Here is a 16,883-nt window from a genome sequence, read left to right on the forward strand (position 1 = left end):
AAGGAAGGATCGACACGTTTCAGAAGAAGGAAAAGTGATGTGGCACACCGTTAGCCACCTCAGAGAAAATTTAACGTCGTTGCTTTTTTAGGACTAAAAACTCGAGTTTCCAGGAAAATGAACAAACCTGGGAAAATGAACGAAATCCAAAATCGCATGATACTTGAGGGACTAAAAACATATTTAACCCATATTTTAATGTTTATAAGATAATAAGTATTGGAAATTTGTCTTTTATAACATATTATTTATATATATATATATATATGTTTTACTTTTATTACACTTATATTTGTATATTTACCATAACAGCAAATTTTTGAATTATAACAAAATATATTTAGCCATGTATTAGTTTAATCAATTAAAAAACCTTTTTTAACATGATATCATAACGGACGTTTTTGTATGTTTTATGTTTTAATTTGGTTCTTAATTGCTAATTGTGGTAATGTAAATTTAATGTATTAATAAAATGAATACAATCAAATCATAAATTTAATGAATCAAAGTTTTGTAAACCAAACGAATTGAGTATAGTTTGTAAACCAGTGAATCAGAAATGTATATAATTTTTTTATTTTTTATTTATGATATATTATTTCCTTGTGATAAGCAAAGGAATTAACAAAGTCAAACCCTCGTATGGATATTAAGTTGTCTACTTTCAAGGTTGACTATTATTCAAGTATACTAACACTATTTTAGGTAAAAATCACAGTAGGCTAGGCATGCATAATCTGCAATGCACAATGTTTGCAAAGCCTATAAGATCATGGATAATATTTTTGTATAAGTAAAGATTCTTTGAGACACCTAAATTTTTTACATTCATTTGATATTATCTTTACTTATTTTTTCTTTTTGAAACAATATAAAAGTCTGTACATTTATGATCATTTTACCTTTTTAGTGTGTCAAATAAATGTAAAAATGTGTTATGATATCATTACTTTTTATTTGCAATGATTATTTTGTTCTTCTGTATAAAAAAAATTGTCGGTCTATCAACCAAATTAAGAAAAATATACATGAAGTACTTTAATTCTGCATATATCTTTTGAGACCACTTTAGTTTCAATGTTTCTATTTCTATCTTCACTATGCAATCCTAACGACATCTATGTATATGTTTGTGTTAGTACTTGAAATCAGTTTTTGTTTTCTTTGAATGCAACTAAAATGCTAAAACAAAGATACATACAATGAAATAAATACATCCAAAATTGAACTGAAGCCTATTTTCACAAATCTTTAACTTTTCTCAAACAACATTTGTATATTCAAAAGAAATATATTATAGCTATCAACCAAAGATGAAGGCACATGTTGAGAAGGAGAGTTTTTTTCCCTTCTTTTGATTTAATTTTATGTTAATTTCTCTAAGTTGGCATGGTTGAGTTTACTTGGTGACATGTTCACTTGTTTTCTTTGTCTTCTTTGTCTGTTTTCTAGTCTTATGAGTATTTATCAAAGTTTAAGAGCATAAAATGTTTTAAAAACATTTGAGCGAGAGCTTTGCCTTTTGAAAAACGCTTATTGAATTTATTTCTCGAGAATCATTCAATCAAAGAATACTAGTTTGATCATCGTACCTTTGAAGATCATATTTTTTGTTAAATTGAAAATGAGTGTTATAATTTTAGAAGTAAGCAGTTGATCTTACATTATTAAAATGAATAGAATTCTCTCTCACTAATAAATTTAAAATATATATGTATTTATAAATTTTACTTAGTTATTCAAGTATATTATTATTATTATATGATGTTAAATAAAGGAAATATATATGTTTTTAAATTACCTTTAGTATTATATTTTATTAGGCAATTTTATCTATTAATTAATTAATTTTTTAACATTATAATTTTTATTTAAGCAATTTCTTAATAAATAAAAATGAATCTTTTATTTAATACATTACGGAAATATATGATTTCTCTCTCCTAATATAAATATACAACTTTTCTGCCTAAAATTACTAATATATAGATATTGTTCTATATTTTATATCATTCTTTTTAAAGGTTATTATCTATATCTATAACCATGAATAAATCAAAAATACATTTTTTTAGTATCTTTTTATTTTAAAATTTTAATTTTTAATAATTAATTCTTAAGTTTAAATAAATTATTCATAATAAAAATCTATTATTCAGTTTACCATTTTAATATATTTAAGTAATTACCCTCATAAATAATATTTTTTTTAATATTTTAATAATTATTTTTTAAATTTAAATAATAATTAATAATAAAAAATATTTACACAATATTACGTAATACTTTTTATTTTAATAACTAAAATTTATTTTATCTATAACTATATTTATAACTATATCTATAATTATATATACATTTTTTATTTTTTATTTTTTATTTTAACCTTTTAATTATTATTTTTAAAATTTAAATAATTTATAAAAATATTTAAAAAATACTAACACTCGATGGCAATAGCTTATGTGGTTACGTAATTTATATTAAAAAATGTAAAAAATCTAATACCATAATATATAAATAAACAGAAGCATATGAATTCCTTCACATTTTGACGTGAGAAGCAAAAATAATCAAATCAACGAAACGAAGAACAGTGAGAGAGAGGAATATGGAAGAATCAGTGAAGAAAGGGACTGTGACTTCACTGGCATCCCTGTTCCCAGTGGAGGAGGCGCAGAAGGCGGCGAAGCGCGTCGAAGACGCCATTGCCGACAACCGCGGTGAGCTCGATAGGGTACGAGGTTTCATCGCCGACAACAACAACCTCGTCAACCTTGTCCACAAACTGCCTGAAGAACTCTCCCACGACATCATGGTAATCAATAAACAAATCCTTTTTCACGGGGAAATAATATGTAATCCGTGACAACTCAGGTGTTTTTTTTTTTTATTATATAAATTTAGGAGGAAGGGTGAGTAAAAGCATAAAACTTTAGGTACTGTTTTTGGAGTTATCTTTAGAATTGATGTTTTATCTCCATAATTTGTTCAATCTTTTAATGCATGTTTTTTATTCGACATTTTATCGAGAGATATAACTTTAATTCTGTTTGAAGAATATCTAATAATCCTGAAGTATTGTATTGAGTTTAGTACTTATCGTTAATTTCACCCTTTTCGCGTTCTTTCGTTAAACCGTTTCAAACTTATGGGGTTCTTAGGTTCCGTTTGGAAAAGCAGCGTTCTTCCCTGGTCGTTTGATTCATACCAACGAGTTCCTGGTACGTGTCTTCCCCCTTTCGATTCCTTGATTGAATGTGCGTTTTCTCAGTGGTGAAAGGTTTTGTTTTGTTTTGGTTGTTAGGTTCTTTTGGGAGAAGGGTATTATGCAGAGAGAACTTCGAAGCAAACAGTTGAGATTTTGCAGCGAAGAGGGAAGTCCATGGATTCGCAGGTTGATTCGCTTGAGGCTAATATCAAGGACCTTGAAGCAGAGGCTTCGTTTTTCAATGCCACAGCTTCTCAAGTAGCGGTGAGGGTTCACTTCTTTGTTTTGTTCTTCACTTTGATGATAAGTTGAATTTGACTTGTGTTTAGGCAATTTTGACGGTGACATCTGTATTCTGTTTTAGAAATAGTTTGTGGTTTGGTTGTTTTAGCCATTTAGACCATGTTAGGATAAATTTATGTTTAAGCACCTGAACTTGCAAGTGAAGGAAGTAACAATTTACAATGATAGTTTCTTTCTCCTATAAGTGCTTATTTAAATGCTTCTATATTGAGTTCTTCCATGATAAGTGCTTAGTCAAGTTGTTTTCCCAAGCATATCATATATTATGGATATTAGAAGTTTAACATGTTAGCAATTTGGGTCACTTTTATATATATATATATGTAACAATTATAAATGTGTTAGGGCCATTATATTTTATTAGCCAACTTTATAAAGTGATCTGATTAAGTAAATATGGATAAGGGTATATTTGTCATGAAAAGTATATTATGTAGAGACCAACAATAATTTTAATTTGTTGAAGAGACCAAATTATAATTATTGAAACTAAAGAAAAGTAACCCGACAAAGATTACTTAAAGGGTCATGGTCTCCATCTGTGAGCACATCATATCATTCCTATTCCTTTTTTCTCTCTCCCCACGAGGAGAGAAAATACAGAGGGAACCTAAGGTGCTCTAGAGAAGGAAGATCAAAGACTAATTCAGGTTACTTATTAATTGTTCCCAATGTCTAATCCTTTAGGTACGCTTCCGCTTTATTGTTCTAAGAGGTATTGGAAATTGCTCATTAATTGTTAATCTGTCAATCATAAATTCTAACATAACATTGTTTCATTGAACCAATAATCCAAATTAGGGTGTTGTTAAACTCTATGGAAGAGAGAAACATTGAGCTGAAACCATGTGTTTATGAGACAGCACGAGCACTTTATTTATATTGAGGAAAAGGAATCTATACAATGAATAGAGGAGATTTAATATCCTCTAATGACAAAGATATGATATGAGAATAAATAAAAATATATCTAATAATACATGTATAATCTAGATATTCCTGATTACACAGGATGTGCTTATTTTTATACTTGGAACAATATATAGGTGTTTTATTCCACCATCACACTATGCTACATTTTTTTATGATATTCTCTTTTTGTGTTTGTATGCTTTTGTTAGCAGTTGATATTAATATTTTGACGTGTGTATAAATAATTAATTGCTGTTGTGGTTTAATATGACACAGGAGGGTCTCGTGGAGATAAGGGAAGATTATGTGGAGGAAGACTCTATTGAAGGGGAATCCGAATCAGGCATGTTCTAGCCTTACATATATATTTTTTTCCAATATTTAAGGTTGATATAAGATGATAGTTAAAGTTCGTCATAAGTGGAAACTGGTAGAGAGAAGGCTTGAATATGTCTTTATAAATTGAACTCTTTTGTCTAATATTTTATATTTATTAAGATTATACATATAACAGTACTTGCCATCCTCTGGCAAATCAAATTTCATTTCTGCTTTACTTTGACTTTTACATTCTACTACGATTTGTTGGCAGTAGCATTTATGATTTATTATTTTGATGGGTATGCAGATATTTTGTTTGGATTTGCATGGAAGACTTGAAATTTTTTATCATTTAGCTTAAACTCTGTATTTTTGTTTTCAATTTTATGATAAACAAATTGCAGAGCCACCTAGAGTTTGTTTTCCATTTCTCACACTTATGTCCAAGCTATTGGCTTTCAAATACTAATGTTTATTCAAATACTTTTTATATATGAAATCAGTTTTGTATATTCTCCTGTAATGTTGAGTACTACTCCTATGCTTTGTTTCATTGTTTCTTTCACTTTCTGAGTACTAGTCAAAAGATGTTTGGATTAAATCGATTTTTTTTTGTTTGCTTTACTCTTGTAGGAAGTAAATAAACCTAGACGTACGCAATAACTCTGATAAAAAGTTAATTTGAAGTAAAGAAAATCTCATCTCATAAGCTAAATGCTACAACTTTAAAATCATTATATCTCATTTTATTTCGCTACTAAAAAAACTTAGGATTTTAGTTACAAACAAAATCAATTGTTTTAGTTTTAATTTATTTTTTGCGACTTTGTTAAATTCAGCAATATCAAATACTAATGTTATATAATAATTAAAAAGACAAAAAGTACATCTCAAACCGATTCTGAATTGGTAACTGTATTAGGAAATTATAATAATAGGATATAATTTAGATAATAAGACCTTGGAGAAAATAAATTGATATAGTAATTTTATTAATATCCACTTATTCAAATACGATGTGACATAGTTTTGTAAATAAAATTATGCACTTGCATATATAATTTTGTTTTGAATTGGATTGAATTAGTTTTCAAAATTATATCTGAAGTCTGATACAGTCTGCATAATCACAGTTTTTCCTGCTCTTTTTTCTGAGCTTAACAGTTCCTGATGTTTACGTGTGTTTTAGATCATGCCTATTCTGTTCAAACTTTATTTCGTATTGGTTTAGAAATATGAACCAACCAATGAGCATACTTGTAAATATGATGGCAATTTTGAAATAATTATTTATGGAAATGTTAATATTCTTTGCCAGGTAAACTGCAGCAAGATGCTCCTCATTTGGGAAATGCTACACCTAATGATGGGGAATATGAACGTATGCTGGCAATAATGGATGAACTTGAGAAAGAAGAGCTTGCTGCAGAAAGTGGCAATCAGAGTGATGAAAATGATGAAAGTACTGGTGATGATGATGAGATGTCTTATCAAGGACATATTGATAACAATCTCCAAAATTCAAAAGTAATATTTTTATTACTTTGTTGAATTTTGTCTTAGAAATCTTGTCAACAGTGGACTTTGATGTCTCAACTCATTTTCTATGACTGTTCAAACAGGATTTTCGTCAAAGTGCACCACTGGGTCAGACTAATGATAAAATTAAAAGAGCTGAGCTTCCAGAAAAGCAACATCGTAAAGAAGATATAACCGATCAGTTAAATGTAAGATACCATCTTTATTGTAGTTCAGCATTAAAGTTTATTATGCTATGTAAACTCATCAGCTGAAGGATCATGCTTTTGCATTCTAATTTTAAAAATGCAGTTTGCTAGCCTGGGAGTGCAATCTACGGTCAGAGGTTAGTCCTTAATACCTTGCATCTCATTTCCTTTGTGTCAGCTGTTTGGCATCCATTTTGAAATTAATCTTTCCATTGTTTCTGAACTATCAGAGAGGGAAAAACTTGTAGAATCCATTTATCCTATTGAAAAGATTCCTTTTGGTTCTAAAGAAAAACCAGCTCAATCAACTATCACATCAAAAACTGAGGTATGATGCTCTTGTGATGAAATGTTTTATACTGCTTTGGAACCAAATGGAAATACTGCCTTTCTTTGCTCTGAGATAACAGACTATTGTCTATTTTTTAGTGCGAAGCAACATGCAGATTTATTATTTTCCAGCTTGCCTTTAACTGTATTTGTTGGGTATAATCCAAATGTGAGTTAAACACAATATAAGAGATGACAAAGTTAAACATCATATAAGAGAAAAGATCCATAAATCTAATGTCTCAAGGTTTTGAGTTAAAAGTTGTGTCAATCCCTTATGTAGATTAAACTCAAATCATATATATATAATCTCTCCCTAATAAACCTTTCCTTGATAAATCCATCACTATTGAGGTTTTATTGTTCTCTTTTCTCTTAGTTAATACATACCAGAGTACCTCTTGGTATCCCTAAATTCCCATCTTCCTTATGAGCCAGCTCCACATGGTTATCCACAGCATCACATTTTCAAGTGTCAAATATATTTTAGCTATTTTCTACTTGATATAAAGGATTGACATAAAAACTAACCACCCATTACCCCACTAAATTAGGCATTTATGTTTTCCATTATTTCTTTTATTTGGTTTTTATATTAACCGATAGATTTAATAATAAACACAATAAATGGTTAAGATTTATTAAATATGATTCTCCTGATTATTGTGAACAGTAGACGATCCAGATCCATTACAAATCTGCAATTATTCTGCTGTGAAAACTTTTGTTTTAACCATAGTCTAAATTATATAACAGCTCTGAAAGAGTCAAGGCTGTTATCTAATTGTAGGGTACTTAGGTTTCATTTTAAAAGCTTTAATGAGAAAGCTATGGTTCAGAAAATGAAGACTGAAATTTTTATATTTTAAATTTAGTCAACGTATGTGTGACTTAGAATAAGGTTGTATTTAGTGCTTTGAACAGTATTCTTAAACAGCTATTTAAAAATATTACGAAAAACTGGATGGAAAATTATGCAGATGCTTTACCTTACAGCATTTCAGAAGAAGTGAGCCTTAACATGCATACAATTATTCCCTTTACAGGATCCACACCAAACTTCACAAAGATCATTTGACAGTCGCAAGGTATGTTTACACATTGTAGTTTTTGAACTCATTAGTCTTAATTCCACGTGACAAGCACAGCCAATAATTTTTTCGAATAAATATTTTCTGCAGGCTTTTCCTGGCTCTATTATAGAGCATGCTGAGAATATAGAAAGATCTTCAAGAGAACAAAGTTCTGCTTCATCACAGGTAGATGTAATATTCTGATTATATATATGTTGCACTATTGCCTATAGATGTTATACATGATGTTTTGCAGTTTCATCATTAGCTTAAATCTATCTATGCTAATCAAGAATTTGATCGACAACACAGGGTTCTGGTTCTCAATCTTCAAAACCAGTTTCCAGATTCAAAATGCAAAGAAGATAACTAGAAAGAGAAGGTTGGAATTTTTGTATTTGGCGATCTAATGGTGTAGCATCCACGATTGTAGGATGTGCTGCTTGAGGTCAAAAGTAGAAAGAGTAAAATGGGGATAAAATGATTTGACTTTTGAGTAATGAAAAATATAGGACCTGTTTGATTCTCTTCTCACTTTTTTTTTCCTTTTAAAATTTGTTTTCTAAAACATGTTCACAATAATATTTTCATCTGAAATCTATTTAAGTTTCAAAATGGTTTCCAAGTGTTTTAAAGACCAAAATATAGAAACTGTTACTGAGATGTTATTTCATCTTCTTTCTTCTGTTTTTTGTTCAATTCCTCAAGGGACAGTATTTTTTTTAGAAAGAAATGTTTCTGAAGGAACAGATTCTCCAAAATGTTCCTTAGGGGTTAAACACAGTTTATGAAGCAGATTTTTTTTTTTGAAACAAGTAAAAATATGCTTTAATGTTCTTCTTGGCAAAGGAAAAAAGTGGAAGAAATATGGAATTTGACATTTTTATTATACAAAGATCATGGTTCAAATAGACTTTTATAACTGATTTATCTCTCTTATGTTCACTTATGTCTGAAATTATGGATTAGATTTAATGTATTTGTTATTGCAATTATTATCATTGAAATGTTCTGAAGCCTCTGTTCTATACATTTGGTACATTATTCCTTAGAAACCCTTTGCATTTAAGAGGCCAGTAAGAATAAAAAATGTTCTTAATCCAGCTTTAATCAACAATGAAAACCTTTCATTTTCCTACTTTGTTAGTATATATTAATATCGTTGTGTTTTCTTCAGCTTTTTTTTTTTAAAAAAAAATCTAGAGTTGCAAACATTCAAGTTTATTTTACTTTTTCATTAATCTTACTATTTAGCCAACCTAGTTTACTTTTCTTAATGAAATTCATGTAGTTATTTTCTGAATACTAATTTTGCGTAACTTAGTTTTAGCGCATTCAAATACCATTTAAAAATTCTGGTAGGTAACTAATAAGAAAATTTCAAATGAAGGGTAATGATGTTGGCGAATAAGCGATGCAGTGCATTATAGATTACAAAATTAAGAATTGCGATTGTTGTCTTTTCTCATGTCTCCCTTTTTTCTTCTTCTCTTTTCTTTTCATCTTTATTTTTCTTCTCTTTATCTATATTAACGTAAAATGTACTAATATTTATATTTGTTTGAATTACCAAAAATTACTAAATCCCTTTAAATTAGCAAATACCCTTTTATAAAATATTACAATATACTTTATTGTTTAAATATATATATATATATATATATAATTTTTGTGCGTAGAATAGAAATTAAAAGATCTTACTTACCATTTAAAATTTAAAAAGAAAATAAATTAGTTTATGAAAACAAGAAAATAACATTTAAATCTAAATAGTTAAAAATTCAAATGCTTTAAATTATCTAAAATTTTAAATTTGTTTACCAAACACAGCATAAAAGAGTAAAGGAAAATTCAAGAAGTTATTGAATTTTCTTTTCCGTAGAAAAAAAAAAAAGATTACATCTTGTGCCAAAGTTAGAGTTGATTTTAAAGTTAACGGAGGTTTCGTTTTTTGCTCGTACATACGAAGAAGACTTTATTCATTCATTTCAGAAGAAAATGTGTTCACTAGTGTATATGAAACAAATAATACAAAAATGTCAAATTACAACTATGAACACGATAATGAGAGGGAGAAGATCACGATAAAGATTCATTAAATGTAAGTCTAGAAATCACCTACACAAGCTACATTTAACATATTCAAGTAGTAAAAAGAAAATATATGACTATACATCCCCATCTACAAATATTTACACAATAATTGTTTTGGTACTGTGAGTGATACATGGAAGACCTTTTGCCATCCATAAGAACAATCCTTCAACCATTAGGCATCTTCTTTTTCTTCTTGTAGTCAAGAAGGACTTTTTCTCTCTCAAGTGGAGTCGCTGATAATAACCATTTGCTAAAAGCAAGCTCTTCCATGCCCATAGACCGAGCAAGGAGCTTATATTGGGTTCTCTTCCTATCATCAATCAAAGGAACTTTCCTTTTTTCTGGTCTTTTTCTTTGATGGTCCAAAGAGGTGCTTGGCTTGACTAAGCTATCATTTGATGGGTTGGCATTTATTTTCCCTTGAATCCCAGGTCCAAAGTTGACAATGTCTTCATTGCGATGAGTATATACTATGCCTAGAAACCAAAAAATTAAGGTGTTTGAAATAGTTACACATTAGTTATTCTACTAATCAATTATATGTATAATAGGTTATTGTTACAGTATTATAATTACAATATGTTTTGATTGAGTAAAAGTTACTGAAAATGGTTTTAAGATAATTGAAAGGATTAGAGACAAAACAACAGATCAAGGAGGACAATACTACTTTGTATCATGTTGGAATATAATGAATTTTGTGTCGTATAGACACGAGTACTTTTATAATGAAGAGATACGATAATAAAGAACAAAATCAATATCTAATAATAAACAGTATTAGATAAATATTTCCTTATCAAATCATATCTTCCTATTAAATGTAACCAAATCACATAACATAATCAAATCATATCCTTAACACAATCAATGTCTAACAAAGATAATTAAGTTTTGCTTAGATACAACAAAAAAAGAATACTGAGGTTGTAAACAAAAAAAAAAAAAACTGATTGAAAAAACGTATAAACATTTTAAAAATTAATCATTACCAAACATGCTATATGGAAAACCCACTACGTCATTTCCCAAATTAATAAAGAACGATGAGTACGGAAGCTATATGGAAAACTCACTCTCATTTCAACTGGCCACCATAAAGCAAGGATTCAACCGGCTGAGAATGTTGAATCCAATTTTGACAAGACAGTGAGAGAAATTATAAAGTTTCATAAAATGCCAATGAAACAGTTTGTTTTACTTATATGTTTATGTATCTGTAATGATCACCCAACAAAAATGACTGCCAGTAAATGTCATTTCACCAATATCTTTTTCTCGTTGCAAAATATCTTTATTATAGAAGAAAAGGAATTTCGCAGTGGATGAGATTCAAGATATATGAAACATACCAAGGCCTTCAAGATCTGGTTTGCTTGTTGCGGCCCCAGCAGACTTATGACATAATCTGGTTTCTGACTCTGATACCGATGAACCTCTTTGTTCTGACAGATTTACTTCTTCCAGTTGTTCCGATTCATATCCATGTTCTTTATGCAATTCAATGATCTCACTGGTAAACAGCTTATCTGACAAATCTCGGAATAAATTGGAAATACCAAATAGCTCTCCTTGAAATTCTTTGCAGTCCTGCAAGGAAATAAGTATTAATTAGTAAGAATTATTCAAAAATAATATTACGAAACAAATGAAAATAGTAATACCAAAATTATATAATTTGGTACCTGGACACCTTCAAAATATCGTTTTTCCATCTTTCCAGAGACAGCAATGTTCGAGAGCTGCTGCTTATACACCTGACGTGAATAAACAAGTTCTTCAAGTGAACCAGCTGCAAGAAGACGGAACACCACGACATGCCGCTTCTGTCCAAATCGAAAGGACCTGTCCTGAGCCTGTAAGTCTTGAGCAGGGTTCCAGTTAGGGTCAAATATTACAACACGGTTTGCACTGACAAGGTTCAATCCAAGCCCACCAGCACGAGTTGATATCAGGAATACCTAGAATATAAACGAGCGCCCAATCACAAAAGTGAATTAGGAAAATGCTTAATAAACTATTAGGTTCGAGATATACTTGTTTGCTTGGACTTGAGTTGAAATCATCAACCAGGGATTGGCGTAAATTAGTCGGAGTGGACCCATCAAGTCTTGAGAAACAGTAGCCTTTTCGAATAAGAAATTTCTCCAGTATGTCCAGCATCCTGGACAAAGTAGCTCAAAGTTAAACAGCAGAAAAAAATATTTGTTTCAGAAGAAAACAAGGCATACAGAGAGAAGTTACCCAATGCCAGCAAAATTCAGTGCTTTGGTCATCCAAAGCCTGAAAGCCACCACTAGGGCATAAAGGCAATAAATAAGAGGAAGTTCTCTACAACACAACTACCACAATACCTAGATTTATGCATTTAAGGTTTGAAAGCAGAACCTAAAAAGGCATAAATTTGAGTAAAACAACCTGAATTCGAATCACCACTGTACAAAATTCGTCCTAACTAAACAGGCAACCAGAAAATTATCAAACATGATCTGAAGGGTATATTTCTCGTTCACCTTACAGAATAGCTAAACAAAAGAACTTTGTCACCCTGTGAAAACCATGAGAACAATAGCTTCTCAAGTGCTCGCATTTTGCCACAATGTTTCACATCACTTAGACCCATGAAACTTTCATTTTGTGTTTTCCCACCCACTAAATCGATATCAGGGCCAAAGACAGCAGCAGCAAACTCTGCATCTTTACTTTGTTTCTCAGGGTCATCTTTGGGGTTTGGTTTGATGAGCTCAAGGTGATTGCTTATCTAGCAAAAAGATACATACACAAGTAAGATCAAAATAATGTAATGATGCATACTGATCATAATCAAAAACAGGTTTTTTCATGGAAGAAACATTTAAATACAGTGTGAATTCTAAGGCCTTGTACAATTGTGCCTTAATCTCACAACAAAAGTATTTATGAAATTGACTATTAAAATCATAAATCCTTGGTTCATTGACAAGTTCTTTCTCCTATAAAATCCTGAAACTCTCAGATAAATTAATTTCTCCACAGAACATGTAGATCTCGTTCAATATAAGAATGTCAAAAATAGAGAATCCTGATAAAACAGCTCTAGAATGGTCATCAACTACCTACCTATATGCAAAAGGTAAAAGAAGGAAACTATTTTTTGTAATAATGCAATGTAACACAGTCCATGTAAACCTAGCAGTATGGAGGTTTAAATAATGAGCAACATCCACCACCGTGTAATGCTTTAGGTTCACTTTCAAGATCTAAATTTATTGTAAACCATATCCTTCTAAAATTAAATATTCATTTCATATCTTAGTCATCATCAGATCATCTACTTTTATCTTTATAGATAACAAACACATTCTCTTACAAATAGAGTTCAATCATAATAAATGTTTGCCTACAATTACAAAGCAGACTCTCCTACAAATTGCAACAGATGTCCAGAGCTATGAACAATGTTCTTATTAATATATTTTGCAAGGACAGTATAATAAAAACTAGAGAGAAATTTCATAGATCTGAATTCACCTGTTGGAGCTTGACAAGGCACGGAAGGACAAGGCAAAAGGGGCATGAATCACAACCATCTGGGTTATCTCTATGCAAGTAAGGCCAAATAACTCCATCTGGTACTATCCTCTTGCAACATTCAACTTGAGTGAGAGGGCTACCACAACTACATGGCAAGTTCTTATTTATAAGGCATTGAATGTCAGGAAGCTGTAACATTCTCCTGTAAATACGTTTTTGCACATCACTCATTGCACAAAATACAATGTTATCTTCCTTACCCATCATAAGATGCCCAATGGTCTCTTCCTTTGTCCTTCTCAACATATATTTATGAAGAACTTCCACGAGGTGTTGTTTTCTCTTATTAGCAATTTGGACAAACCTATCAGGAGCAGTTGACCTCTGGCCATGCTTTAGGGGTTCATCATAGAAGTCACGAAAGTGTTCCCGTGTTCCAAGGGATCCAGGTGAAACCCAGTTGAAGAGATTGAACAGTTCCATTATCTTATTTTGCATTATAGTCCCAGTGAGACCATACCGTCTAAGGGTTTTAATTTGTAAACATGCTTTATAGAGTTTTGATTTCTCATTCTTAAGTCGATGAGCCTCATCGACAATCATGACATTCCATTTGACATCTGACAACAAACTTCCATGAATCCTGTATGTGTCAAAACTGGTAATAAGTATCTCTACTCCATTTGCTTCCAATTTATCAAATATCAAATCCCGGTTTGCACCATGATAAATGGAAACACTGAAGTTAGACCACTTAGAGAATTCACTCTCCCAGTTGTGGATAACAGATGTTGGGCATATTATTAATGCAGGTTCTCTTTTCTCTAGCTGGTTTTCATTTAGGGTAGAATTTTCTTTACCAAAGACAGCAGCAAGGAATGCTATTGCTTGAATTGTCTTCCCAAGACCCCTGTTTCAAATTTCAATATCTCAAAAATGAACTTCAACATAGTAATTATTTATAGCTAAAATTGTGATGAAATGAAATAAATTCACAAAAACAAAAATATAATAAAATATCAACAGAAGATGCAGTTTGCAGTTTTCTCAATAGAAATATGAACATGAAGTTTTAAACGGCTGAAAATGCCTAAGAAATAAAATAGAAAATTTTCTCACTATTAAAATGCCATCAAAATTTTAAAAGAAGCAGTTGATCCAAAATGGAACATTTCACTTAAAATAAAAAACCAAGGGGGTTAAGAGACAAAAATAAAACTTTAAGGGTTTAACGACAAAGCACTGCGTGCCAAGGGGGTAAAAAGATTTTGCGCTAATAGTATGTACCATGGTTTGTAGGACAGGGTTCTGTTCCATTAGGGTATTTGGGGGAGGAGAGGAGGGGTCTCTGTACACTAGAATTTTCAAAATTGGATAAAAATAAAGGTCATGTGCTTCAGATTGAGTATTACAGAACATACTGATTTGTTGAAGATACATACAACTTCATATAACCGAAATATACACATGTATACGTGAGTTCCCAAAAAAAAAAACATCTAGAAGGCATAAAGACACCACAGGCCAAGAGGGACCAGAGAGCAAAAGGAAGAGGATATAATTTGCAACTCACATGTCATCTCCAAGTATGCCTCCATGATTGTTCTTGTACAAACCATACAAAAACCTCACACCCTCTCTTTGATGCTCAAGCAGTCTACAGTTTATAGATGCAGGAACCTGAAACAGCAAATAACAGCTCACAACAACATTCAGTCTTGTTTCAAATTTCAGCACTTACACCATCTATAAAAGTTCCAAATCATTCCATATAGAACCTAAACTTATGTTAATAGAGCATTGTGAACCACACAATAATTTCCATAAAAACTACATCATTCAATAAATTCACAACCATTGTGCAATCTATTAATGAATATATCATTTAATTTTTCATTTTCAAATGATATCTATTTTTCCTGTACATAATACAATTAATACCAACAGTCATTGGTCCAAGTGTTACTATATTGAGCCATCAACTTAAGCATGGTCCCTAATCAAAAGAGAAGGCTTTACCAAAGATGACGAGTCAGGTTCTCCAACGTAAGTCAGTGGATACTTCCTATCAATATCAAGTTATCTTAAGAAAACACAATCATTATGATGACCATAACTAGAGGAAAAAAATACAGGCATTCACATTCACACAATCATAAATCGACAGCACTGAATGAAGATCAGACCGTTGATATGAGTAGTCAGATCTCATCCAAAGGTTAATTCTGAACTCACTGAATCTAACTAGTGAGAAAGAGAAATTAACGACCTGAACCACCGGAAATTCTCCATGCGAAGACAGGAGGAGAGGCTCAAAGGGTCCAGTGTGATCAAATTGAAACTGTGGCAATTTAACTGAAGTGAATTTGGGTCTCTCTATCTCAGGTTCTTCTTCTTCTTCTTCTAGTAGTTCCTCTTTTTTTTCTTCTTGTTGTAGGGTTTTGGAGTGTAATGGGGATAGTGAGTCGTTAAGGCGGCGAAGCTGGTCCGAAAGAGACGATTTTGGAGGTTTTCTGTGGATTGGGAAGAGGGAATCGTAGTCACGAAGAATTGGATTGCGCTGTGTTTGGGTAATTGCAGAAGAGGAAGAGGGTTTTTGGGTTGAACAAGGTTGCAGAGTCTCCTTCAGAGCCTGCAGTGACATTGATTCGATGTTTTGTTCCTGATTCTGTTGCTGTGTCTGCGCACAATTTTGAATTTTGATCACAAAATCTTTCTTTTTCAGAAATGCAATTGTTAACCGCCAAAGTCATTTTTCATCCCAATTTCGATTTTCTGGCAGGGGTGATAAGAGAATGCCGTATATAGAAATTATGGGATAAAAACGTAAAATAACTAGAGATATAGAAAAATAAATAAGTAAAAAATAAATTAATAATATCAAATGATTAAAAAGTTATTATTTTTAATATTTATCAATGAAATAAAAGTAAGTTAGAAAATAATTTTTGTGTTTTCCTTTCTTATAATAGAATATGGATAATGAAATGAAAAAAAAAATCATATAAATGATTATATTGTCTCACTTAAAAAAAAGTTAGAATAATTATTTTAGAAATTAATTCTATTTCTTAAAAAAGAAAAATACCACAAAAAGTGAGTGAAAAATGGTACCAAAAAATAGACTTGCTAGTTCGGATGGATCAGATTTAGGCCCAACACACCCGCCTAACCTAATTTATATTGTTCAATTAATCTTTATAGCATTTGATCCATAAAGGAAAATGGAAAATGATATTTTCTTGTTGCCTTATTGTTTTTCTGTAGTATATGCACATTATCCACATAGTGAAAGTTTTAGAAGGTATTAACTCATTCTTCTCATTGTAAATTACTGTTATACCTTTTTTTTTTGCGTAGGGCTTACTCGAAGACAATTAGAGATGGGTAGAT

At 31.0% G+C, this 16,883-nt stretch overlaps 2 protein-coding genes across 2 annotated transcripts; one reads left to right on the top strand and one right to left on the bottom strand.

Moving 5' to 3' along the window:
* Positions 1-2,549: 2,549 nt before the first annotated feature.
* Positions 2,550-8,407, top strand: LOC108339856 (uncharacterized). Its single transcript, XM_017577074.2, has 11 exons — positions 2,550-2,821; positions 3,168-3,227; positions 3,311-3,478; positions 4,706-4,772; positions 6,069-6,277; positions 6,373-6,477; positions 6,581-6,614; positions 6,708-6,805; positions 7,854-7,895; positions 7,989-8,066; positions 8,193-8,407. The coding sequence occupies exons 1-11, from the start codon at positions 2,615-2,617 to the stop codon at positions 8,247-8,249; spliced, it is 1,125 nt and encodes a 374-aa protein (XP_017432563.1). The 5' UTR covers positions 2,550-2,614; the 3' UTR covers positions 8,250-8,407.
* Positions 8,408-9,945: 1,538 nt separating this feature from the next.
* Positions 9,946-16,276, bottom strand: LOC108340782 (switch 2). The gene is made up of 8 exons (XM_017578357.2): positions 15,760-16,276; positions 15,064-15,170; positions 13,488-14,400; positions 12,491-12,738; positions 12,015-12,141; positions 11,663-11,938; positions 11,330-11,567; positions 9,946-10,453 (listed from the first exon to the last, which is right to left on the bottom strand). The coding sequence occupies exons 1-8, from the start codon at positions 16,132-16,134 to the stop codon at positions 10,143-10,145; spliced, it is 2,595 nt and encodes an 864-aa protein (XP_017433846.1). The 5' UTR covers positions 16,135-16,276; the 3' UTR covers positions 9,946-10,142.
* Positions 16,277-16,883: the final 607 nt, after the last annotated feature.

This window comes from Vigna angularis, chromosome 5 (assembly GCF_016808095.1).
Source record: "Vigna angularis cultivar LongXiaoDou No.4 chromosome 5, ASM1680809v1, whole genome shotgun sequence".
NCBI classification, from domain to species: Eukaryota; Viridiplantae; Streptophyta; class Magnoliopsida; order Fabales; family Fabaceae; genus Vigna; species Vigna angularis.